Source organism: Rattus norvegicus, chromosome 1, assembly GCF_036323735.1.
Source record: "Rattus norvegicus strain BN/NHsdMcwi chromosome 1, GRCr8, whole genome shotgun sequence".
NCBI lineage: Eukaryota > Metazoa > Chordata > Mammalia > Rodentia > Muridae > Rattus > Rattus norvegicus.
In genome coordinates, this window is record NC_086019.1 from 256,057,157 (window position 1) to 256,082,264 (window position 25,108).

The 25,108-nt window shown below is 52.8% G+C and overlaps 1 protein-coding gene across 6 annotated transcripts in view; it reads left to right on the plus strand.

The window, feature by feature from the left end:
- Positions 1-25,108, plus strand: part of Neurl1 (neuralized E3 ubiquitin protein ligase 1) — an 86,208-nt gene that overhangs the window by 49,145 nt on the left and 11,955 nt on the right. For 2 of the 6 annotated variants that reach the window (XM_063265076.1, NM_001401624.1), the window contains exons 2-3: positions 16,943-17,184; positions 17,516-17,837. In XM_063265076.1, the coding sequence (XP_063121146.1) occupies positions 16,943-17,184; positions 17,516-17,837 (564 nt within the window). Of the gene's footprint in view, positions 1-5,675; positions 5,993-6,611; positions 6,805-16,942; positions 17,185-17,515; positions 17,838-18,558; positions 18,637-25,108 lie in introns of those variants that run through there. The other 4 variants (NM_001107605.1, XM_006231511.5, XM_063265078.1 and 1 more) reach the window with 4 other exon arrangements.

The window sequence follows — 25,108 nt, forward strand, 5'->3', positions numbered from 1 at the left end:
TCACACACACACATACACATACACACACACTCACACACACATACACATACACACATACACACACTCACACACACCTACACACACACTCACACACACTCACACACACACATATACACATACACATACACACATACACACATATACACATACAATACACACATACACACACTCACACACACCTACATACACACACTCACACACACTCACACACACACATACACATACACACACACTCACACACACATACACATACACACATACACACACTCACACACACCTACACACACACTCACACACACTCACACACACACATATACACATACACATACACACATACACACACTCACACACACCTACATACACACACTCACACACACTCACACACACCTACACACACACTCACACACACTCACACACACACATATACACATACACATACACACATACACACACTCACACACACCTACATACACACACTCACACACACTCACACACACACCTACATACACACACTCACACACACTCACACACACATACACACATATACACATACAATACACACATACACACACACTCACACACACCTACATACACACATATACACACACATACACACATATACACACACATACACACACATATACACACATGCACACACACATATACACACATACACACACATGCACACACAAATACACACACATACACACATGCACAGACATGCACACACATACACATACACACATGCACACACACATACACACATATACACACATACACACATCTACTCACATACACACACATACACACACACACATACACATACACATACACACACATATACACACATACACACACATACACACATACACATACATATATACATACACACACATATACACACACATACACATACACATACACACGCATATATACACATACATACACATACACATACACACACATACACACATACACACACACACACACATATATATATATGTATATAAAATACACATGTGTACCATGTGCATGCTTGGCTCTTACAGAAGCCACGAAGAGAGTGTAGGATGCCCTGGAACTGAAGTTATAGGTATTTGTGAGCTGCCACGTAGGTGCTGACTACTGAACTCAGGGCCTCTGGAAGAGCAGTTGAGCCATCTCTCCAGCCTACTAGAGTATTTATAATTTATTCTTTGGTAATTTCATATATGTATATTATATATCTACCCTAAATTTCCACATGGCACTATCCTGGACACCCCCCACCCCCAACGTATCCTCTTCCTGCTTTCCTGTCTGATTTCTTTTTTTTTTAATGTTATTTATTCATTATGTATGAGTACACTATAGCTGTCTTCAGACACACCAGAAGAGGGCACCAGATCTCATTACAGATGGTTGTGAGTCACCATGTGGTTGCTGGGGATTGAACTCAGGACCTCTGGAACAGCAGTCAGTGCTCTTAACCACTGAGCCATCATCTCTCCATCCTCCGTCCTGTCTGATTTTCTAATCCACCAAGTCCACTTCTGGTTGCCCATATCCCTGAAGAAAAATGGCTTTCTAGGAGGAGGTTCTTGACAGCTACACAGACTCAATGAACCCAGGGGACTGACATTCTCAAATGTGGCCAGAGAACAGTTGCCATTCCTGGGAGGGGTTGGGGTAGGGCTACATCTGCCCTCGGTATGACCACTTTGAGCCTCAGTTTCATGTCCTGCAGAGGAGGGTGGTGAACACTAACTCCTGAAGGAATGCTGTGGGTTGCACATCTGAGGTTGCGCATACCAAATCCTTAGCCCTCTGCCTAGCACGGGGTATGTATGCCCTGAGCCAATAGAAACACCGTTAGCCGCCTTTGTCGGTTTGCCCACAGACTTGTGTATTAGTTACTCCCCTTGCTGTGTCAAAATACTGGACAAAAAGCAATTTAATGATTTTTTTTATGTGTGGGAGTATTTTGCCTACATGTATGTTTGTGGACCACGGGCGTGTAGGCAACGATGTTTGCTTACACTCAGCCCAGTGGGAAGCCCATCACGGTGGGAAGGCAGTGGCTGCAGAAGCACCACGTGGCTAATCACATTTGCCTCCTCGGTCAGGAAGTGGAGGGTGGACAGGAAGTGGGGCTGGCCTATAAAATGTCAAGGCCAGCTCCCAGTCACTCGTTTTCTTCAGCAAGGTTTCACTCCCGTAAAGGCTCTAGAACCTTCTTCCAGAGCAGCTCCCCTAACTGGGCCAAATGCTCAAGCATGTGAGCCAGTGGAAGACGCTGTACTTCAACCGCAGCTCGTCCTACCCCATCCACAGCCTCTGCTCAGTGTGCTTGTGGAAACACTAAGCTGTTTATCTATGGCCACAGAAGCCCCTTTCCCTGACGCCAGTACAGCTCACACCACGATCTAGAATTGTTTCCCTCGTTCCATGCCCTGCCTGCCTGCCTCTTGGCTTCTGAGGGGTGAGGGTCGAGTCTTGCTTGCCTGTTGTTTCATGGTGGAGCACAGGGAGGCTCGCTCAGTGAATGAATGCTTCTTGGCTCATCCTTTTTGGTAAATAGGATCCTTTGATTAAGTGGAGGCTTGTGTGGTACCCCAGTACATAATAACTAGTAGGGATGTATTGCCCTGAAGAAGGGGGGTCACCTCCCCTAAATGTCATCCTGGACACTGCTCTGGGGAAGGGCCCAAGACATTGTCACTTCCTTCTGAAAATGGCAGCAGATTGTGGGAAACAAGGAGGACCCCCTTGGTTCTCTGGTACTGTTGTAGAAAGCCTGGAGCTGCTTTGGTGGTCCCAGATTCTCCATTTTTCCACCAAACAGGTTTCTCAGCCTTTAGCTCAGGCTGGCCTCGAGCTCATGACAGCCCTGCCTTCGATTCCTGGGTGTTGGAATTGCTGCTGTGTGACACCCTCCTAGCTTCTATCTCGTTTTTCTTCTTACTACCCACATGAAGGGCTCCTTGACACCTACGCCACACCAGCCCCAATCCTGCTGCACGAACCCCATTCTACTGTGAACCATTTCCCAAGGACCTCCTCTACAAGGCCTGATGTGAGGTCTGAGGGGGAGTGAGGACAAGCCAGGTGCTGCCCCCATCCTTCCGGATGCTGGATGCTGCTGCTCTCTGTCCTGGCCCTTGTCTCTCCCCATGAGTGCCCCACACCAGATGGCAGGGTGACCTTTTAGAAATGTGTGTCTGGTCCTGTTGCCTCCCTGCTGAATGCAGTGCTCACAGGAAAATAGCCTGGTCTTCATTTTGTTCCTCCAGGGCCTTGTGACAATCCCTGGCCCATCTAGTCTTGCCAGGTGCAAATTTCTCTATGGCTTTCCAACTGATCAGATTCTATCCGTACCAGCCTTGCTTTGGGGACGTGCTGGGCTCCCTACAGCCTGTGGACCTGTGAACATGTATGTCTGTTCTCTGTGGCACTCTTGTTTCCTGACCTGGGTCATGGATCTGGAACTCTTGGCCTGCTCTGGGTTTTTCAGGGAAACCTGCCTCAAGCTCACTAGAACTGGAATCCTTGCTTTCAGAACACCTTTTAGGAAAAGGTGTTTCGATATTCTGGATTGTGGCTGATTGAGAAATGTCTGCTTCTCCATATCCATGAGAGCTAGGACACGCCTATTGTGGAGCAAATCTCGTCCTCACTGTGTAAGTCAGTGTTTGACTTGTTCTAGATGCTCAGTAGCTGTGGGCTTAGGGACATTAGGTTGGCGAGCTCTGCTCAGGAGGAGCTGGGGCACAAAAGACCAGGTCCTGGATAGCTCATGGCTGTCTCTGTGTTTCGAAGGATGAGAGAAGGGTTAAAAGAGACATAGCTACAGGGTTGAGGAATGACAAGTTCCAAGAACAAGGACTTAGCTGACTACCTTCTGCCCGAGAGAGGCTTCCTGAAAGGATCCCCCAACCCCTAGTCCTGGGCTGGTGGGAAGAGAGCACCTCCAGTGGGGAGAAAGCAGTGGATGAGGGAGGCTGCTATGTGGGACGCTGAGCTGCGAGAAGACTGGGTTGCCATACAGAAGAGGCTAGTGGAGCAAGGCCCACGATAACAGGTATATGAAAAGGCAGGTAGGATCTGGGGACAGCTCACCGAACAAAGTCCAATTGTGAGGACCAGAGTGTGGATTCCCCAGAACCTATGTAAAAACTAGGCAGGCTTGCCTAGAAGTCCTAGAAGCTGCGAGCCAGAGACGGGGGCTAGGAAATTGGCTAGCTGGACTAGCTGATTGGTGAGCTCTGGATTCAAGGGAGAGATCTTGTCTCAGTAAATAAGGTGGAGAGTAATGGAGCCCAGTGTCAGCTGTGGACCCCACATGCACGTGCAGACACGTGCAGACTCACACACATCTGAACAGATATTCACGCTTGCATACACAAAGTCCCTTGTGTCTTCTCTCTGTCCCTTGGCTAGATTCTGGTTGGGGGTGTGCAGGCAGCAGCAGTGTCCTGAGCGCCTCCCGGTGCACATGCCTGAGTTCCATTGGATGTGGGACAGCACCCCACTCTTTCCCGCAGCTCTTTCTCCAGCCCCTGACTTCCCACCCACATCTTTCTCTGGGATCACAGATCCTTGCCGTACAGGACAGGGAGGTGGGAACTCTCCCGCCATCGTGGGAGAGTTGCTTCTCCTGGAGAGTGAGACAGGTAGTGAGTGTGTTCCTCATACCCACCTAGGCTGGAGTCCTGGCTCTGTCGTGACATTCTGGGATTCCCCAGGCTTCAGAACAGCTCTTACTTCCCAGCATAGTCACCTTGCACTGTCCCATGCGCTGTGAAGCCTCAATGAGTGGCTTTGCTGTTTTGATGGCAATCTGGGCCTGACGCCTAGGGCTAGAAGGGTTTTCCTCACTCTGTCTCCTCTGTCTGTGCTTTCTTCCTGCAGAGGTGCTGGGTGCCAGATTCTGCACCTTAAGATTCTTCGAAAAGCTATGTGAGTCTGTGGGAGAACGCTTGTAGTATTCGGGGCAGGAGACGGGTAGGCGTGCGCAGCGGAGTGCGTATGCGCACGTGTGTGCGTGTGCACAAGCACGCGTGTCTGTGTTCATAGACACGTGGCATGATGCAGACATATGGCGCAGGTCAGTGTGGCTGTGTGAGTATGTGAGTGTGTGTGGTTAAAAAGACAACTTGTCTTGGGGGGGAAAGCCTGGATTCGGGCACACCACCTGTGTTTCCATCCCAGTCTCGCTACCTCTGGTTCTTTTCCTAGACTTCAGGCCTGGGGCGGGGCTAATGGTACCTGTTGATAGCAGCAGTGATGCTGAGGTCAGAGGTCAGTCAGCCTTCGAGGACTGAAGGAGTTAATGCTTGGCAAGCAAGGAGATGGATATGGTGTGCAATCTTTGCACTTAAGCTTGACTGTGGTACCCCAAGGGTGAGAAAAAGTCAATCTCGTTCCCATCCCACCCTGCTTCATCCGTAACTTACGGAGTGGCAAGATGTCCCTCGAAGATTGAATGGCCGTTGGCTGTTGGCCTGCGTGACTGGGTAGGTGTCATGTGTATGTCCATGCGTCAGTGATGTGTGTGTGTGTGTGTGTGTGTGTGTGTGTGTGTGTGTGTGTGCAGTGCTGGGGCATCTCCAGCGCTTTCTGGTGCTTGGCTATTTCAGGAAGCCTCCAGTCTCCTCCTCCTTATGTAAATAAACAGGACAGATCCCTTTGCCTGAACCAGCACGGAGGTGGGGGAGGCTCCCAGTGGGTGGGAGCTGGGAAGCAGCAAGAACAACCAAGGGGTGTGCGTGTGTGGCCGGCTGGCTGGCAGGCAGGCGTGTCCATGAAGGAGGGAGAGGGAGCGTGGGGGTGCAAAAGGGGCCGCTGGGCCCTGCCATGCCGGCTGGCCTCGGGGGAGGGCAGGGGGGGAGGAGGAGGGGAACTGGCGGTCAGGGCAGCTCGGTGAGGTGACGAGGCTGGCCAGCCAAACGGAGGTGGCCAAGCTACCAGCAGCCTGAGATGGGGGGACAGATCACAAGGAACACTCTCCACGGTAAGGCCCCCGGCTCGATGTCTAGGGTTTCACCCACCCCTAGTCTGGGGACCACTTGGGAGGTTGGAATGGAGAGACATTGGGAAAGAGGATTGAGTCATGTCCCTGTTCTGTCATTCTTTGGTGGGCTCTTAGGCTGTGTGTGTGTGTGTGTGTAACAGTGGTGGGGTGGTTGGGTGTTTGTCACTGTGACTGGAGAAAGAGGTCTAGGGAAAGTTAGATGGTCAGATATCTGACTTTCCCTGCAAAGTGGCCTTGTCCTCTTACCAGGTTATGGAGCAGCCCCTGAGTGGGATGTGAGGTCCAGGGTATCAGAAATGTACCATTCCCAGTTACTCAGACAACTGGGGTGACTGTGTGGGTCCTGGAGGTAGTCTGTGAGAGATGTTTGGGTGCCCTGTGTGTATACACAAGTGTCTGTGCTTGTGAGTTTTCGTTAGAGGGATCTGTGGGTGTGTACTTGTGCCAGCTTGCGCCTCAGCACACAGGTGTGCTAGACAGGTGTGCTAGTGACAGCCCCCACAGAGCCTGACCTGCTTCTCCAAGAGAGGAGAATGAATTTCTGGCAGATCCACAAGCAGGGAGGTGAGGGCGGGGAAGGAAACATACTGGCTGGCATCCTATTTGCTGGACTCCTGCTTGCTTGCACTCCTGTCTTCTGGACTGCTGGGCTCGATGGTCTCGGGAACAAGATGGCCAATGTGACAGCAGACCCAAAGGGGAACCCTTCCTTAGAAATGGAACTGGGCTCTGCTACAAACTGTGTGGAGTCAGAGTGCCCACCTTGATGCCCTGTGACCCCCCCCTAGAAGGTAGGATACTGGACATGGGTCATTCATCTGCTGATGCTATTGGGCTCGAGGGGCCTGGGAGAAGTGGCCCAAGCCGAAACAAGAGCGGTGGCTGAAACCACTTAGAAACCATGGCTGGCTGCTGATGGCCAGGTGGCTTCCCTCTTCCAGACTCTGGATATTGAGATAGTAATTTCTAATTTAAAAATAGAGATGTAAGGAAGGCAGATTCTTGATTCTCTGAAAAGGAAATGAATTTTGTCCTAGGCCTGCAAGGCTAAGTGACAAATGGAAGGCCCTAGAAGACACATAATCTGGAGCCTGCTGGGATAGTGTCAGGGACCTGCCTGGGCTGTGGCCTGAAGTTTGGAATGGGCTGACCTAGGCCTGGCCTGCCTACTTGTGGCTGGGGCTCACTGTTGGCAAAGGGTCAGGAGCCGGCTGACATTTTCCACTGGGGTCAGACCTGGGCAGGCTTGGGGACTGGGCAGGACAGAAAGGCCCTTTGAAGCACATGGCCAATGTCCTTTGGCTGCCTCAGAACAGATGATCCACAAGTCTTAGGGCATGAAGCCCCAAGACGTGCCGAACCCACGCTCCGGATAGATGGCACGGCTGTGGCAAGGATGGGCTGGTCATGTCTCAGTGCTGTCAGTAGGACCAACAGGAGCTGCTCTCCCAAGGTGACTGGCTTGGTTGTGTGGATTGCTGTGAGTAGGGGATGCAATGTGGAGGAAGTCAGGAGGACTCAAGAGAAGCCATCTGGGCCCAGGGTCAGACACAGTCCTTCTCCTTTGGGTGTCCCATGTCGCAAGGGACAGGAACATACTTGGCTGGACACCTAGGCTGGGTAGCCATTGTGGAGCACTAATCAGTTATCTCATTTGCCTACTCCCCCTCCATGTCAAGACTGGGTAGCCATTGTGGAGCATTAATCAGTTATCTCATTTGCCTACTTCCCCTCCCTGTCAAGTCAGGGCCCTCTCTGCTTGCCCTGGATGTCGCCTCAGCAGCCATCACATGAGTAGGGGCATGAGGAGGGGCGTGCCAGGATCCAGCCAGACACTGCCCATCTGTCCTCACGTGCTCATGGCCATGTTTGCCTTCCTGTTCTCCATGGTGATTGCCTTATGGCTCTGGTTCTGTCTCCTTCGGAGGGTGAATGGGGCTAGGGGAAGGCACAGACTCCGGCTGCTTCCTGTGGATACTCTTACGCTGCATGGGTTGCAAATGACCCTTGATGGCATTTTCAGAAGCCTTGGGTTTGGGGGTGGTTTTCAAGCACACATATTTTGGACTGCTTAGTAAGAGTAAGTGAAGGGCAGGGCCCAGAGCTGCACTCTGAACTCGGTTTATCTGTTGTATGTACATGATGGCATGTTTTGGGTGTCCACAGATGTGATAGCTGTGTTTTGAGTTCCCCACTTGTGTACCCATGCGCTGTGTCTTTGTCTACTGGAGAGACTGTGCTATTCTTACTATAAGTGGACACCTTTGTGGTTCCCCCCACCCGTGATGCATGTGTGCCTGCGTGTACATGTTGGTGTGTTGGGTTGTAGAGTGGGGTCCAGCTCCTCTGGGAGCAGCCTGGCAGGGGACCAATGGGTGGGATAAATTCCATTTGGAAAATGGTTTCTGCGGTTACAGACTCCGATGAGTTTCTGAGGATGCTTTTGTTCTTGGTCTCAAGGGTGGGCTTCTGGGGTGGACAGGCTGGCAAGTCCCTCAGGGAGGCAGCAGGACCCTGAGACAGAGGTCTTTCCTCCCACCTTCTGTCTCTCTCCTCCTCACTTCCTTCTCATCTTCCTGTAGCACTCACCAAGTCAGGGGCTGGACCTCTGAACCTCACATGCCCACGCCTCAGAGGATGTGAGGTCTCAGTGGATTGGAGAGGCTGAGCTCCATCATCACAGAGGGAGAGGACATGGCCCAAAGGGGAAATGGCCGGCTGAGGTTACACAGTTGGTGCCTCAGACAAGGCGTGTGGCCTTGTCTCACTGGACTGACTCTTTACTTTCCCTTCTTAGGTTCCTTAATCCAGAGCGCTGCAGTAGGGCAGTAGCCTCCTATGGTTTTATGGGTCCTGAGATTATCACAGAGCAGCTGTGGGAGGAGGGAACTTAGGCTCTCAGAGCCCAGGGCTGGGGAGTCACCGAGGAGGTCACATCAGTCTCAGGGAGGTGAGCAACAGGCCGTTCCAGCACAGCTAAGCCCAATACCCAGCCCTGGGCACTAACAGGGCTTGGTTTGTAGGGAGAAAGAGGAGTGTGGAGTACAGGCCTGTTTTGGAGCCGAAGTGGGTATGGAAGTGTCAGGCCAGCAAGGAAAGGTGAGGCTGGGCTGGGCTCCTGGTCGGTGAGGCCAGGAAAAGTGTAGGGGTTGGGGTGGTGGGGAGACATGTCTAGGTGAAAGCTAGAAGCTGCTCCATTCTTGCTGCCTAGTGCCCAAGCTGGCCTCTGGGTAAGTCTGGGAAGGCCTGATGGCAGAGAGGACAAGAATCAAGTCGGCTCGTCTGGCACGCGGTGTAGGGGGTGAGCATTCACGAAGGGTTCATGCCTGCTAGCATGTCCATAGGCATGTCCCCTGCCGTCACTCCGCCCTCAGCATGTCCATAGACATGTCCCCTGCTGTCCCTCTGCCCTCAGCCCTGCTGGGCCTCCAGGATAACACTCTCTAGGTGTTTATGCCCACTATTTTGCATACCCACCAGCTACCTAGAAGTGAATAGTTAGGTCCTGTCCTCACTAGAGGGCCCAGGAAAGGCAGGGAGTCTGGCAGGGAGCTGAGAGTTATCGGGGCTTAGGTAGAGGTGTTCCCTCTAGAAACCAACCTTGCAGGGTGGGAGCACAAGACAAACTGGGTATGAAGGCAGGGACTGGGGTGTGTGTGTGTGTGTGTGTGTGTGTGTGTGTGTGAGAGAGAGAGACAGAGACAGAGACAGAGACAGAGACAGACAGACAGAGGGAGAAGAGGAAGAGGAGGACTCTTGTGGAATTCTCTCTCCAGTAACCATCTCTGTGTGTGCAAAGTGGGTGTGGATCTGTGTGAGAGGAGCTGAAGGTGACACCATGTGGAACAGGAATTGATGGGAACCATGCCTTCCCTTGTCTCAGACCTGGCTTAGAGTACCCCTGAGAACACAGGGGCCATGACAGCAGACTGAGTCATCTGGGAATTCCCTTGAGGAGCCATTAGGTAGAATGGGAAGGAGAAGGAAGTGATCTGGTCCCTCTCCCAGGCAATGACATCAGAGGCGTAGCCGCTGGCTGCCAGGAACATCAGATTGGGATGTTACCATGAGCAAGTGAGAGAGTGAATGAGCAAGTGTGAGTGGACGGGAGGCTCAGCTGAGAGATGAACTTGCCTGTGGGGTGACCGTTTGGCCTATCTTCAGCCATTCTTCTTCCCCTCCCACATCATCCTGGACCCTGCGGCAGGCAGCTTCAGAACACGCCATATGCATTGTCAGGGGTGTGTGTGTGTGTGTGTGTGTGTGTGTGTGTGTGTGTGTGTGTGTGTGAGTGTGTGTGAGTGTGTGTGAGTGTGTGTGTGTGAGTGTGTGTGTGTGTGTGTGTGTGTGTGTGTGTGTTAATGGGGTACTAGCAGGGATCCACATGCTGGGCCATAACAGCAAGAGTGTACAGGACTGAGAGCTCTGAGATAGACTCAGGGAGGGCAGAAGGCAGGAGACAAGCTGTTGGCTGGCTTTTTGCTGGCTTGTTGTGTGGTCTGAGTTCAGAGCTCAGCCACGGAACCTTGACAAGTCATTAGTTTTCAGGGTTCTCAAATCTGTGAGCCAGGGCCATCAATACCCTATTACCTACTGCCGCACGACGAAGCACCCCAATCCTCTCAGCCTGAAACTGCAGGCATTGAGCCAAGGCTCCGTTGGGAGAGGCTGGAACCACACAGCCTCATCCGAAGGCTTACCTGGAGGGGAGCCATTGCCAAGACTACTCACCGTTCCTGGCAATCCTCGGCCCTCCCCTCGTCTCCCTACGGGCATGGTAGCTGGCCTCCTCAGAGAGGACAGAGCAACAATCAAGAAGGAAGTGACAGTCCGACGAAGGGGCCACACAAAACAAGAAGGCCCGGCGGCAGATGGTCCTCTTGGGCGAAACCAACAGAGGTGCTCCTCACAGACACCCACTCACAGGGTTTGGGAAGGTGAGACAGGCAGGTGGACAGAGCGTGCAAGGACTGGTACAGGAGAAAGAGCCCCGATGGATTTACTTGCTTCTGCTCTCTTGCCAGCACGTGTGGAGCTGATGAAGCGTCTTGGGCTGGTAGAGTGGTAGTTGAGTTTCTTGGGTGAGATCTTGGCCTCTGGCAGGAAAGGGCGTGTTTCCCTTCATTTTCCACTGGCCACCAGTGAGGGAGAGGCAGAGCGGGTGCCCAGATGGGAGAGCCACACACTGGCTGTCCTCTTCAGCGTCTTACTTGAGCACCTATTCTGTGCTCAGAGCTGAGTACCGGAAAATAGCCGTGAGCATGATTGGCACCCCCGTGCCCCCGGAGTCTCCCAGTCCATCAAGGACAAGGAAGATGCACAGAACCTTGCTGCTCTTCCCAACCAAGAAATGGTTCTGCAGAAGGCAGTCAACTGAGGGGCTTTGATCAGCCTATGCAAAAGAAACACTGGATGCAGAATTGCTGAGAGAAAGCACTGTGTGACATGGGTCGTGGATGACCCAGGGTTTCAAAGTCCTGTGTGGTGAGGAACACTCAGCATGGGGATAAATGGGTCCCCAGAAACCCATAGGAGGGCCCCAAAGAGACTTCTGAAAGACCTTAAAGTCTGCAGGATGAGTAAGAAATGGGTGGGCCCACTCCTGGAGGCGAGGCAGTTAGGGACAAAATCTTCAAGGAAGCCACTGTCCTTCTTTCCAGAGGGACAGTCACCTCTGTCACCCTGGTGTCCTGCTTCCTGGCTCCTTTCTCTGACAGAGGAAGCCCCATTCAGAGAATGCATGCAATCCTGTCTGAGCAGGGGCCACCGTGCGCTGCAGCCTGAGGCGAGAGCTGTATCTGGGAGAAAGTAAGGCCGTGGAATTTGGCCTTTGCAGATAAAATAAACGGACACTTCTTACCACAGTTGTCACTTTTATTTAAAACAAAACCAAACCTTATGTTGGACTCAGGTGTTAAAATGTGGAACGTTGTTTTGAGTCAATGTGTTCCCTGGGCCCTCAGCTGGGAGAAGTAAGGCCAGGACGAGCCTCTGCCTCCTTCTTCCTCTTCCTCCTTCTCTTCGTAGATTTATTTACATCATTTTAAATATGATTTGTTTATTTTTATTTTATGTGCGTTGGTGTTTTGCTCGCGTGTGTGTCTGTGTGAGGGTATCGAAAGCCCCTGGAACTGGAGTCACACACGGTTGTGAGCTGCCACGTGGCTGCTGGGACTAGGACGTGGGTCCTCTGGAGGGGCAGCTTGTGCTGATAGCCGGTGAGCCATCTCTCTAGCCCCCTTAAAGATTTATTTTTGTTTTAAGTTACACGTATGGGTACCCTCTTTTTGTGGGGGTATGTGCACACAAGTGCAGGTGCCCGCTGAGGCTGAAGTTGTGGGTTGTGGGTCACTCAGGTCCTCTGCAAGAAAAGCAAACATTCTCTACCTTTTTTTTTTTATAAAAAAAAAAAGAGCCAAGAGCATCTTTTTATAAAGAACTCAAGGTCCAGAGTGGTAAAACAACTTGCCTGAAGTCACACAGCAATTTTGTAGCCCGGCTAGGGTTTGAACCCAAGGCCTCCTGTTTCTAGTGTTCATAGATTTTGTTCTGCCCCACCTCCGCTCCCCCAGAAAGTTAGTCAGTCTTTGTAGGAGTTGGGAATAAGGCCAACACCTGTATTCAGGGCCACAGCTCAGAAAGAGGCAGTGATGGGACTCGGCTGGGCGTTGAAAGACTGGTGGGGTTAGCAGAAGCTCAGGTAGGGCTGGGAAAGAAGGGGTGTGGGCAGGAGGACCCACTGGAACAGAGGTCATGGAGGTAAGAAGGCACGGGGTGGTGCCTCTTGTAATGATCGTGCAACAGTGACCACTGAGTTGTCCCTGTGCCATCTCCTTTGATCCCATGAAGGCCTGTGGTGACCCCACTTCACAGATGGGAAAGCCGAGGCTCCCTCCACACAGTTATCCACACACAGGGCAGAGTGCCTGGCTTGAGCTCAGATCTGGGCTCTTTGCACTCTGGCTGAGAGACCACAAGTGTAGCTTAACTCCTGAGGGTCTGTGTCAGGTGGCGTTAAGGGGGGAAAGTCGGGACACAGCCCGGTGTGTGGCACAGGGACTGGGCTCTGCATCAGGGCTAGTGCTGACTCCCAAACTCTGCCTGCTGCTTGGCAGCCCTACCATCTGAGCCCACAGTAATTCTGGGTAAAGCTGGTGGGGGTCATGAGGTCATCGCCACAGAGGTTTTGTGTGTGTGTGTGTGTGTGTGTGTATGTGTGTGTATGTGTGTGTATGTGTATGTGTGTGTATGTGTGTGTGTATGTGTGTGTATGTGTATGTGTGTGTATGTGTGTGTGCGTGTGAGTGTGTGTATGTGTGTGTGTATGTGTATGTATGTGTGTATGTGTGTGTATATATGTGTGTATGTGTGTATATGTGTGTGCATGTGCGTACCTACCTCCCCTGGGACCCTGTGAGGGGTAGGGATGAGCTGGAGCTGGCTCAGGGCCAGGCCTGTGTTGGTTACTTGTGTGCCCAAGGAAGATGGACACACTTCCTCATGGAGCCCCCAAAGCTTGTAAATGTGTCACTAATGGGCCCTATCTTGGACATGTGCTGGGAGCAGGATAGGGGTCCTGCTTGCTTAGCTGTAAATTCCTCAGGCCCACTACAAGCCACACCTTAGTGGAGGTGCAGGTGTGTCCTCAGTGAAACCTGTTTCCTCTCTGCCTGCCATCTCAGAACATGGGGGGACGAGCTCCAGTGTTGTGTACAAAGTCGAGTAGAACACCCTGGACACATGTTGGAAGAGCACAGTCAAATCTTAGCTTTGCCTCATAGTTCGATACTAACTCATTTATCTTCAGAACGGGGACCTCACAGTGTCGTACTGACCATGGAAGTGATGGAAGGGAGTCACCTCCAGCTGCCTGCCCCCTCTGGGTCCTCAGCATCAGAGCTGTGCACACAGCAATTCTCAATGTGCTTTCTCTCCGCTCCCCACAGTGGATATGCAGGCCAGAGGTGACAGGGAGGGAGAGAGCCGAAGCGGGGACTCAAGGTTGGCAGTCACTCCGGTCAGCCTCTTCACTTTAGCCACTTCTGAGGGTGCCATTAGTCACAGTATAGCTTAAGTGCCTCTATGTGGTGGCCCTGGAGCCTTAACTAAAGCAGTGGCTCTGTGTGTCGGTCACACAGCAGCTTTCGAAGAGGGTCTGGGAGTCACCCAGTGTCTGCCCTGATGGTCTTGGAACCATAATATAGACAGGAGAGGTGACCCAGAGACCCCTGCATTCCCCAACTGCCAGAGACCCCACTGAAGCTGCCAGAGTGCCTTGTCCCCACCCGCTGAGGCAGGAATAGCATCCATTCCACTTTACAGGATGGAAGGGGGCTTGTGGTCAAGGTTAAGGTGTCAACCCATCTTGGCTTGGGAACCTCTTGTGAGAGGTTCCTCTAAACCCTTAGGAGCCATTCCTGGGGCCAAGTGATGGGGTGCCTTGGTGGCCAGACATTCCAGTCTTCCTGTTACTGTCACTATCAGAAGACCTGGCTTGTGTGTGTGTGTGTGTGTGTGTGTGTGTGTGTGTAATTCTGTGACTGTGTAACAACCGTGTAAGTTCTGTGACCACTGACACTGTTTAGAGAGTGTTTCCATCAAGATGAGACCTTCCTTCAGGTTTCTATGTGGTCAAGCCTCTTCCCTTAATCCAAAACTCTGACCGCACAACCTTTGCCTGTCCAGTGTCACCGAGGGGCAGTCACACAGCAGGTGACCTTTCGTGCTAGCTCTTCCACTTTTCCAAGAAGCATGCTTGTGTGGCCTGGAGATGGCCAGGAATCAAGCTGCTATGTACTGTGTGCGGATCACAGCTATGGTCTCACTTCTCTTGGGGGAAACAGGCTGCTGTGTAAGTGTTACGTGGTGTGGAAGCTGTGGCTTCTCAGGCAGGCTGCCAACCTGTTTTCCCCTTGGCCTGGTTGTGTCCCGGCAGCAAACGAGGACCGAGAGCTCCGTGTGTGCGCCTGGAGGGGATACGCTTGCATTTGTGTGTGTACACTGCACACAGCTGGGGGCCAGAGGCTGTTGTATGCCCTGGTTTGATGCTCTCTGTCTTCGTCCCTGAGAGAGACAATTCTCGGCAGCCCTCCTGTGTCTGTCCTACTCAGCGCTGGGATTACAGACACTAGTATGTCCACACCTGGCTTTTTATGTGGTTATGGGATTGGGTTTGAACTTGGGTTCTCATGTTTGCATAGCAAACACTCTTAGCCGCTGAGCTGTCTCTCCAGCCCCAGCAGCAGGAAACTAAGATTCAAGGTGTCTGGGGCCAGCTTCCTTCAGGCAGCATACCTGGAACGACTGCCACACTCTGTCCTTGGGATGACCTCCCATCCTCCACAGTACCTAGAGGCCACTTAGGAAGCCCCTGTCAACTCTCTGGGACTCCCGAGATAGTCCAGCCCTTGTGGCCTGATGCTATCAGGGCCCTTGCCTGGACAGTTCTAGAACATCTTGTCTTCCTGGACAGCAGCCCTTTGTCATGCTAGCACACCCCTCAGGCTGGGCACAGAAGAATATGCTCTAGAGGAACCCTGAGGAGTGTGCTCAGGGGCCACAGCTGGTGCTAGGTTGTAGAGCCTGGTGCCTGGACCCTCAAGAGAAGGGAGCAGAGATGGGAGTGACATGAACCAAAGTAAGTGTCCTGACAGGCTTGGCCTCCCGGGCCTTCAGGGCTTCCTATCTTCTCTCCGTTTCTGTCTTCCCCCTCCCATGTTGAGAGGGGAGGGGGTCTACACAGACCGACTGCTAGCTAGCCCTGTCTCAGTGCATTACTAAGTCACTGTCTCATGAGGACCAAAATCAGAAGCAGCCCAGAAGCCTGCCATAGGTGAAGGCGTCCCTCCACCTCCTCCTGCCCTGTTGTCCTCCGTGGCTGTTTGCCTAAGGTGACAGGCTCTATTTTCTGTAAGACCCACAGGGCACAGGATTTGGGGAAGAAAAGGCACCCTTAGGGAAGCCCACATAAGGATGCCACCCAGCTGCAGGTCCTGAGGTACAGGCCAAGCAGTGTCCCAGAGACGGAAGTGCTGCCTAGCCAAGGAGGGGCAGAGGAGCCACCGGACACCTTGTCCCGAGGTCTTGCCTGTTTCTATGTCTTCAGGCTCCTGCCAGCTGCACATCTGTAAAGTGCTTGCCCCTCCTCCAAGACCGACCTGCTCGTGCCTTTGTCTGGTGCCCCCAGGGCCACTGGCATGGGCAGTGTTACTCAGCAGTGAAGCCTGTGGCACATAAAGATAGCCTTGAGGGACAGACATTATGTCCTTGACACTGAGGCTGACGTTGTCTGCACGGCTGCCCTGTCTCCTCCTCCTCCTCCCGAGGCCTTCCCGAGAGGCGAGCCTCCTGGTGGTTCTTGGGGCGGTGGTTTACTGTGTGTCATTTAGTACGGTGATCTCCATCAATGTCTATGTCCCAGGAAGAACCTCTGGCTTCAGGACAAGAGCCACGGACGCTTCTCGTTTGCAGCTCCAGTGCCAAGGACAGAACTTGGCGTTCCGTAGGTCATGAATGATTGAGTGAGTGAGTGAATGAATGAATGAGAGGAAGTCTTGAGAGTGACAGCAAATGGTGTTAGGCAGGGTGATAGGCCGTCATGGGAGATACTGGGAGGAGGTAACCACTATGGTCACGAATTGTAAGGTCAATGTCTGATATGCAGGATATCTGATTGGCCACCTCCAAAGGGAGTCACACACAACCCACAGGTTGAGAACCGCTTGGTGGCAGTGGCTGGGGGGAAACGTGGGCGGTGGTAGGAAGGCTGGTGGTCGGAAGGCTGGTGGTCACAGCTGGCCGTTCTGGTGAAAGTGTAGATGCTAAGCAGAAGGTGGTCCCTGTTTCTTCCCTGGACCCTGCCCTAGGAGACCCCGATCTCGCTCTTGGTTCCTATTAAGTCCTCTGACACTGTGACCTGTTCCTTTGCAGACTCCATCGGGAGCTCCTTCCCGGTCCCCTCTCACCGATGCCATCACAAGCAGAAGCATTGCCCGCCCGCGCTGTCAGGTGGGGGGCTCCCGGCCACACCGCTGCTCTTCCACCCCCACACTAAGGGCTCCCAGATCCTCATGGACCTCAGCCACAAGGCCGTCAAGAGGCAGGCCAGCTTCTGTAATGCCATCACCTTCAGCAACCGCCCCGTCCTCATCTACGAGCAAGTCAGGCTGAAGGTGGGCACCCCCGGATCCCCGCCTTTGACCTCTTTACTGCTGTGGTCTGCCGTTCCAGCCTGCCCCTCTCCTTCTTGCCCGTCTCTCATCCTTCCTCCTTTCCCAGCCTTCCTGGGTCGCAAGATCCAGTGGGAGCAGCCTTCACCAACCTGTAGGAAGGCCCCCTGGGGTGGGCGTTGGGTGGGAATGAGCCGCAGAGTGAGTTTTCTGGCTGTAGGACGACACTCCCAAGTGTCAGCTGAGGGTGAGCTATAGAGAGCCCACCTCTTCCCCTCGGTCTTCTGACCGAGGAGGAGAGGCTAGGCTGAGGCTCCTCACTCCCTGTGGCCAGATCACCAAGAAGCAGTGCTGCTGGAGCGGGGCCCTGCGACTTGGCTTCACCAGCAAGGACCCTTCCCGCATCCACCCCGACTCACTGCCCAAGTACGCCTGCCCTGACCTGGTGTCCCAGAGTGGCTTCTGGGCCAAAGCGTTGCCTGAGGAGTTTGCCAACGAGGGCAACATCATTGCCTTCTGGGTGGACAAGAAGGGCCGAGTCTTCTACCGGATCAATGAGTCGGCTGCCATGCTGTTCTTCAGCGGGGTTCGAACGGCGGACCCGCTCTGGGCCCTGGTGGACGTCTACGGCCTCACACGGGGTGTCCAGCTGCTAGGTGAGTGGCTTCCCTCTGCTCCGTTAGTGGCAGGTGCTGGGACCGACCTTCACTCCCATGAGTCGTGGTGGCTGCTGGTGGCCCAGGAACAACTCTACGGCTTTCCTGTGAACTGCAGGGTCCTGTTCCTGGCCACAGCTTTAGCACGTGAGGCTCGGAGAGGTTACAGCCCACACAGGCTCTCCCTTGGGGTGCTCTCTCAGTTGGGTGCAACTTTCACCCACCAGGGACGGCAGCGTTGTCCATGCCCTGTCGAAGTTAATGTCGCTCTCAGTAACCGTTGTCAGTGGAAGCCTAGGCATGTCTCATAGCGACCCTGGGATCTACTGGAGGAGACTCCCATTCAAGGATGCTAAGTCCCTCACGGATGAGTGGTAGAGCCAGCTTCCCATACTGGGTCTTCCCAGCCCTTAACTAAGCCCCAGCCCTGGCCTACAGTTTCCGTGGGCTTCATCCTTACCCCAGAGCTTTCTGTAAGGATGGTAAGGGACTAGAAAGGAGAGCAGGAAGCACCGGGAGGCTCAGACAAAAAGCCCATAGGACCTACCATGGGATCATCAGAAGATAGGCTGGACATGAGCAGCAAGGAGTTTGCCAGGACCACCAAGGGCCTCAGAATCTGACTGTGTAGGGTGATCCCCAGTGACCTGGTAATGGAGGTGAGCCCGTCTTCCCAGCTTGATACATGTGTGTGCATGTATATCCAAGTGTGTGCTCGCAGGCACGCAGACTCTACACACAGGCAGAGCCTCGTCAAGCCTCAGCTTCCTCATCTGGAAAATGGGCCATGGGTAGAGTTGAAGAGACTGAGTAAAGTTAGCTGGCACTGCCCTAGGTTTCAAAGCTATGTCTAGCCGACACTCGCCGCTTCTGTCCCCATCCCCACTTCCTTTCCCTTGCCTAGAGAAATGCCACAAAGGGGGTTCAAACCTGGTATCCGTTTTCCTTTCTGACTTCCAAGCCTGGAAGTCGTGAATGCTTTTGGAATGTGCTCCCTTGCGTACGACTGGACCGTGAGAGCTCAGGCATGAGTAAGTGCCAGAAGCCTGTGTATTATGTCCCAGGCATCAGGAGGCCATTTTTATTAACTGGCAGTTTGGGAACTTTCTGTTTTTCAAGTCAATAAAAGTGTGCCTGTATTCAGGCTGACATATTGAGAGGCTCAAACGAGCTATTCCTGGTGACAGCTACCGAAGAAGGGCATCTAGCCTGGCTAGGAGGCCTCCCCAACTTCCTCTATGTACTGGGTACACCTGAGGCCTCTGCTTGCCGGAAATTATGTGCCTTAGCCAGAGAGACAGATTGGGCTTGATCCTGGTCCAGCATGAGGTTGCCTGCAACCAGGTAGCAGGCGCATCTGTACTGCGGGGCAGTAATAACTGCCTTGAAGAATCTTTAGATTCTTAAAGGATGGAGGTATGAGGGTCAGCTGGTACACAGTGGTGGCTAGCAGCTGTCAGTCATCCCTACCTATCCTGGGGAAAACGATGCTTAACCCAGGATCCACAGGGGCCCCTTCCTGATATCCCAGTGCTCCCTGGGTGCCCCAGCCGGCTCTCCCAGTACAAACTCAACCATCTCCTCGGAAAACTGTCTAAGAGTCCCATGTCTTACCCAGGTCCCTGACACATGGTGGGAGGCAGAGAATGGATGACTTCCTGCTCTTGAGGAGGTCTTGCTGGGTGAGGGTTAAAGGAGGAGCAAGCAGTTCTCTTCATTCTCCCTAAACCCTCCCCAGGAGTGAGGACCAGACCCAAGGCTTCCAGCATGCTAGGCCAGTGCTTTACTACCGAGCGGGAGATCTGTTCTCTTTGTTTTGAGACAGGGTCTCACTGGGTTGCCCAGGTTGCTGTGAACTTGCAATTCTCCTGCCTCAGCCTCCTAAGTGGCTGAGGTTCCAAGCCTATCCCACCAACAGTGCCTTTCCTCACAGGATCTACTTTGGCCCGAAGGCTCAGCTTGGAAGCCTCTGGGGAGAATTTTCTTTTCTATCCTATTCCCACCACAGCTCTGCAGTCTCGGGGAGCCTCGTGTCTGCTTCCCCACAGGACAGGAGTCCCTTCGAAGGGACTCAGGTATTACACTGCTAGCTCTCTTTAGAGCAGTGGTTCTGAACCTGTGGGTCCATAACCTGTTTTGGGGCAGTGGTGGTCCAACGGCCCTTTCACAGGGGTCACCTAAGACCATCAGAAGACACACATTTACATTACAATTCATAGGAGTGGCAAAATCAGTCACAGAGTAGCAATAAAAATTAGTTTACTGTTGGGGGTCAGCACAGCATGAAGAACTGTATTAAAAGGTTGCAGCACTGGGAAGGTTGAGAACCACCTTTGTGGAGGAAACTGTCTTCACCCAACCTTGTAAGCCTCGCTGGGGAAAGGATGGGAGGGGAGAGTGGAGACTGCCTGAAGGAGGGGGAGGCCTGGGACTGAAGGAAAGAACAGGTGGGTGGGGCTAAAGGAGACCGGCCTTACTCTGACAGTCCCAGGTTCGCTGGATAGTTAGGGAGGCAAAGGAGACACCAGGAGTCAATCAACATGCAACCCGTAAGGGTGGTAAATTGCTAACCTCTGTGGTCATACCCGTAACCTCTTTCGTCTACGCAGCCGTTTCCGCTCGCTGAGCTTCTCAGCAGGCCTAGAAGAGTGTTTCTCATCCCCATTTGGCAGGGAGAAGACTGAGGTTTGAGGAGGGCCTGGCCTGCCCATGTAGGGATATGGCCGAGCTGGGTCTGAACAAGGAGTTCAAAACGCGGTGCTTTTCCCGTGGCCCTTCGGCCCCTTTAAACAAACAAACAAAAAAAAAAAAAAAAAAAAAAAAAAGGGAGGCAGGATGTCAAGGGAGGCTCAGGTCTGTGGCTTCTTGAAAGGGGAGGCTCTTCGAGCTGGACCTGCACGGTCCAGGAGACTGTGGGACGAGGAGTATGTCCAGTGGCAGGGGCTTCGGTCCTGGCACTGGGGGTTGATGAGGATGGAAGCGGGATGAATCAGCAGCAGGGCCTCCTCATGCTGGCACTGGAGCCCAGGCTGTCCAACCCAGCCTGACCCACACCCTCTCTGTGACTATACATGGGTTTGCTCGGAGTGGTTCGCTCGCCCTTGGATCTCCCCGCAGGCGACTCCGCAGACTCGATAGGGCCCAAGCCTGTGACTGCTTGTCCTGCCTGTAAATCATCATGAACCCTGGCGTTTTCAAACAGGGATTATGGCTCCTAAAGTCAATTAGCAGATTAAAAATAGCTCTTCTTCGTTTGCCCCCACTAAACTGATTTGTGTGTACGTATAAAACAGGAGAGACAAGAGGCGGGAGGGATGGAGACAGGGAGGAGTTGGGTGGCGTGGGTAGGCATGAAGGTAGGGATCCCTCAGGGCTTCTGAGGTGGACCTGACCTCACCCTTACCAAGTTCTGGGTTTCTAGGCTGGGCCACTCTGCCCATTGTTTCTTCCGTTGCCCCCTCCTTTTAAGAGCGTCGTTCCCTTTCTTGGTTGGCTCTGAAGACGGGCCAATTTTTCCTGGGTTGATTGTCCCCCAGAGGTTATGTGACCTTTAGGAACTTTGTCCAGGCTTGACCCTGTCCCCCTCCAGCTTCTGTGTGGGGACTCCGCACCTTACCTGTCTGGTCTTCAGAGCACAGGTGTACCCAAGTACCTGGTACACCGTGCGTGCACTCAGCATGCACACGTTAGATAGTGAGCCAGCCCCCAGATGAATGGCCGTGCCCCTGGAGACGTGGACAGTTTAGAGCTGAGGTCTCACCCTCCTTTACTGCAGCCCAGGCACAATCATCAGGCCGACTCTAGGCCACTTCCCTAGATGCTGGAGCTCAGTAGCTCATCCTCTTTCCTGCGGGTGCCCTGGCCCAGACCTGGGATGGTATCTCCAAGAATAACAGCTTCCTACCTCCAGGAAGAAGGGCTTGCCAGCAACCAAATAAACACAAGTTTTATGAGGTGATTAGTACAAGAACAGATAAACCCCTATCCTAGTTTCCTGCAGTCTCCTTGTTTCTCTTAGAAATAAATGCTAACTTGGTGTGGAACGCAGGCCTGTAATCTCAGCACTTAGGAGGCCGAGGCAGGAGGATCATGAGTTCGAGGCCAGCCTGGACTGCATGAGACTTTGTGTCCTCCAAAGTGGGGGGAAATCTGGAAAGAGCAGTTATGATCCCACAAAAGGCTGGTGAGCCCAGGCTCCCCTCGCAAGGTCTCCTGGGTATCATGCTGTGTCTGCCATAGCCTGGGCTCCCTGCAGAGAAGAGAGAACAAAGGAGAGCTGAAAAGCCAGCTCCTAACCGGGCGTCATGCCACATCACCAGGTGCAAAGTGGCCCAAAGCTGTGACCCAGAGCATACAACTGAAGGATGCCACTAGCAATAATCCTGGAGTACTTCTGTGGGGGAATGGAGCTCAGGTTAAAAGAATGGAGTCGTAGAAGAACAATTTAGTCATAAATGGGTTACACTGGCACAGCGCAGGGAACAAACCAAGAGGGGAGCCTGTCCTGAGAGGGGCATGAAGAAGAAAGGAGGCAGGCTACTTGGGGCCATGAGAGTTGTGTACAACTGGGCACATGGAAAGGGAGCTTTGGATTAAATGGCCCTGTGGTCCCTGGGCCCTGTGTATTTAATAGAAACTGTGGCTAACAGTGGAGAAGAGCCAGGCCCAACTTGAGGTGGGGAAGGTCTGGAATGTAGATCCCCAGCCAGTCTGGACATGAGGTTGGTGTGAGCAGACCTGGTGCCACATCGGAGGGCTGGAAGTGCAGGCTTACAAGGGTTCAATCCCTCCTACTCCTCTCCCCGAAGCCTGGGCAGAGACTCGTGTGGCATGGCATTGGGCCAGATTCTAAGGGGCTGCTTATCCAGGGCAGTGGTCCAGCTTTGTGGCCCTGCACAGGGAGACTCCTCAGCCTCTGGAGACGAGACCCAGGGGCTGCATTGTGTCCCAGGTGTGTTGTCTACAGCTGAAGGCTGCACTGCCATCTGCGGGGGGACTTGCTGCTTCCCTGGCTAAACCAGTGTTTATGTTCAGCCTTAGCTGCTGGGTTCAAGAGGCTAATTGTAGTTTAAGGAGCCTGTAACCGGTTTTGGGATGGGATAGACATTGGGGATGCTGTGCTGATGAGGGCCTCTCCCTCCCCCACCCTCTCTGACAATTCTCCTTCCTTTTTACTTAAAAAAGAGTAATTCAGTCCAGTGAGGCAACACACACATGTGGGAAGCTGAGGCAGGAAGTTGAAGTCATACTCAGATATATAGCCTAGAGATCCTATTTCAAATTCAGTGTTCAAATCCAGTGTTCCTTCTACCCCCACATCTTACTGTTCCTTCTTCAGAGACTCTTCCAAACATTTTCTTCTTCTCATCTCAAATCTTGTCAAGGTCTGGGCACCAAACCTTCCGCTCCTCCACCTGGACTTTCCCCCCTCCCCTGGTGTAGCATGATACATCTTCCCTTGAACACCTAGGGCATGTGCATATCTAAATGGTTTGTGTGGTGCCTTGTCCTGCTTTCTAAGGTGGCATTCATTCTCTGTACACAGGAGAAGGTGTTGTACGTGTTTTGCAGAGAGGTCTAAGGACCTCAGGTGGTAGTGTCTTGTCTGAACCAGAGGCCTAGGCAGCCTTGCCTTCCAGCTTCTCTACTTCTGAGTCCATCTGTGTTCCTTCTTAAGTCTGAATGGCCACCTCCTGGTGGTCACTAAGGACCTGTTGTGTCTGGAGCTCAAGGTAGGAAGGATGTTTGGCAGAGGAGGCTACCAGAGTTTCAGCGGTATTGGCCCAAGAAAGAGGTAAGGGGATCGCAGGGTATCTGACTCAGCAGCGAGGGCAGGTCTGACTGCTTGTGTTCGTCACAGAGTCTCAAGGGCTGCATCTGGCTCTCCTGTCCCAAAGCAGATTGCCTGGGTTGCATGGGATCATGTCCCTGGGACTGCCAAACCGGGACCGTCTGTCACCTGCAGAAAAGGCAACGCCACATTTCTACCTAGTGTGTCACTGCCTCCAGATGTAGTTCTAGGGCCCTTGGTAAGACCTGCAGGGGTGAGAGGGTCATAGTGGAACCTGAGGGGAGGGAGGAGCTGGGTCCTGTACAACTGGGGACCAGGCCCTCATTTCAGAAGAAGGAGAGCGCGTCTCCTCTCCAAATTAAGACCTGGCCCAGCTGCTTGCAAGCTGTGGGTAATTCCCAGCATCTCTTGCCTTAAACTCTGGATTCCTCGGGCGTAATTATACATGCCCCACTTAGCTCTCAGGTATCTGCAGAGGCTCACAGATACAGGGAAGTGTTTATGATGTGAGACGTGGTTTTATCTTTAGCTTAAAAAAGAATACCCAGTTTGCCTCATTTGCCATGGTCACCATCGCCGAATAGAAAACCCCATGCCAGTCTTTTAACACGAAGGGAAAACCTGGTAATGTGAGTTCCCTGGGTTAAGATCTGTGGGTCCCCAGTGGAATTCTCTGGAACCCTGTGGCTCTCCAGAACATTTCTGAGACAGTGAATGAGGAGACAGGGTCACGGTGCCTGCCTGCCAGACTTCAGCCACAATGTGTGGTAGTCCTGGAACAAAGATATCCTTGCCTTAGAAAGAAAAAAAAATGAACCATATGACGTGGGTGTCCCTGTTCACACCTAGCCATCCTAGCCATCGGAAAGCTGATGCAGGGGGATGGCTATCCAGGTCACCTGAGATACAAAATCCTGTCTCAAAAACTAAGAACACAAAACCAAGTTCAACCACCCACCAAAAGACAATGACCGAACAAAGCAACAGAAGTTTGAGAGGCCACTACATCAAATGATCTCCAGGAGCCTCTGGCTCCCTTGATTCAGCCAAAGAGTCTGACTTGGAGTGATTCTGGAGGAGTCTATGCTTCCCTTGGGGACCTCAGAAATCGTGTTTGTTTTTGCTGGGCGGCCCGTAGCTGAGTTTAAAAGGAGAGGGTGGAGGCTGGTGTGGTTTTCAGAGCACTGCCCAGAGGTCCATCTGAGCTGTGTACTTCCTCCATGGCTCCTTCCCCTGCTTGGGTCAGTCACAGACCAGCAGGCCGATGTTTATGGAGACAGTAAATGTGCTGGCAACACCTTCCAAACAGGGGCTGGCTGCTGCGCCCTGTGGTTAAAGATTACCCAGTGCTGCGGATGTGAGAATCCAAACAAACACGTCTGGGCTGGTGGTGGCCCAGCTTCAAAAGAGGCCTCCATGGCGGTGTCAAAACCCTGCCGTGGTGGGCCTATGCAGCTGGCTGTGTGTTGAAGGGCTGGGT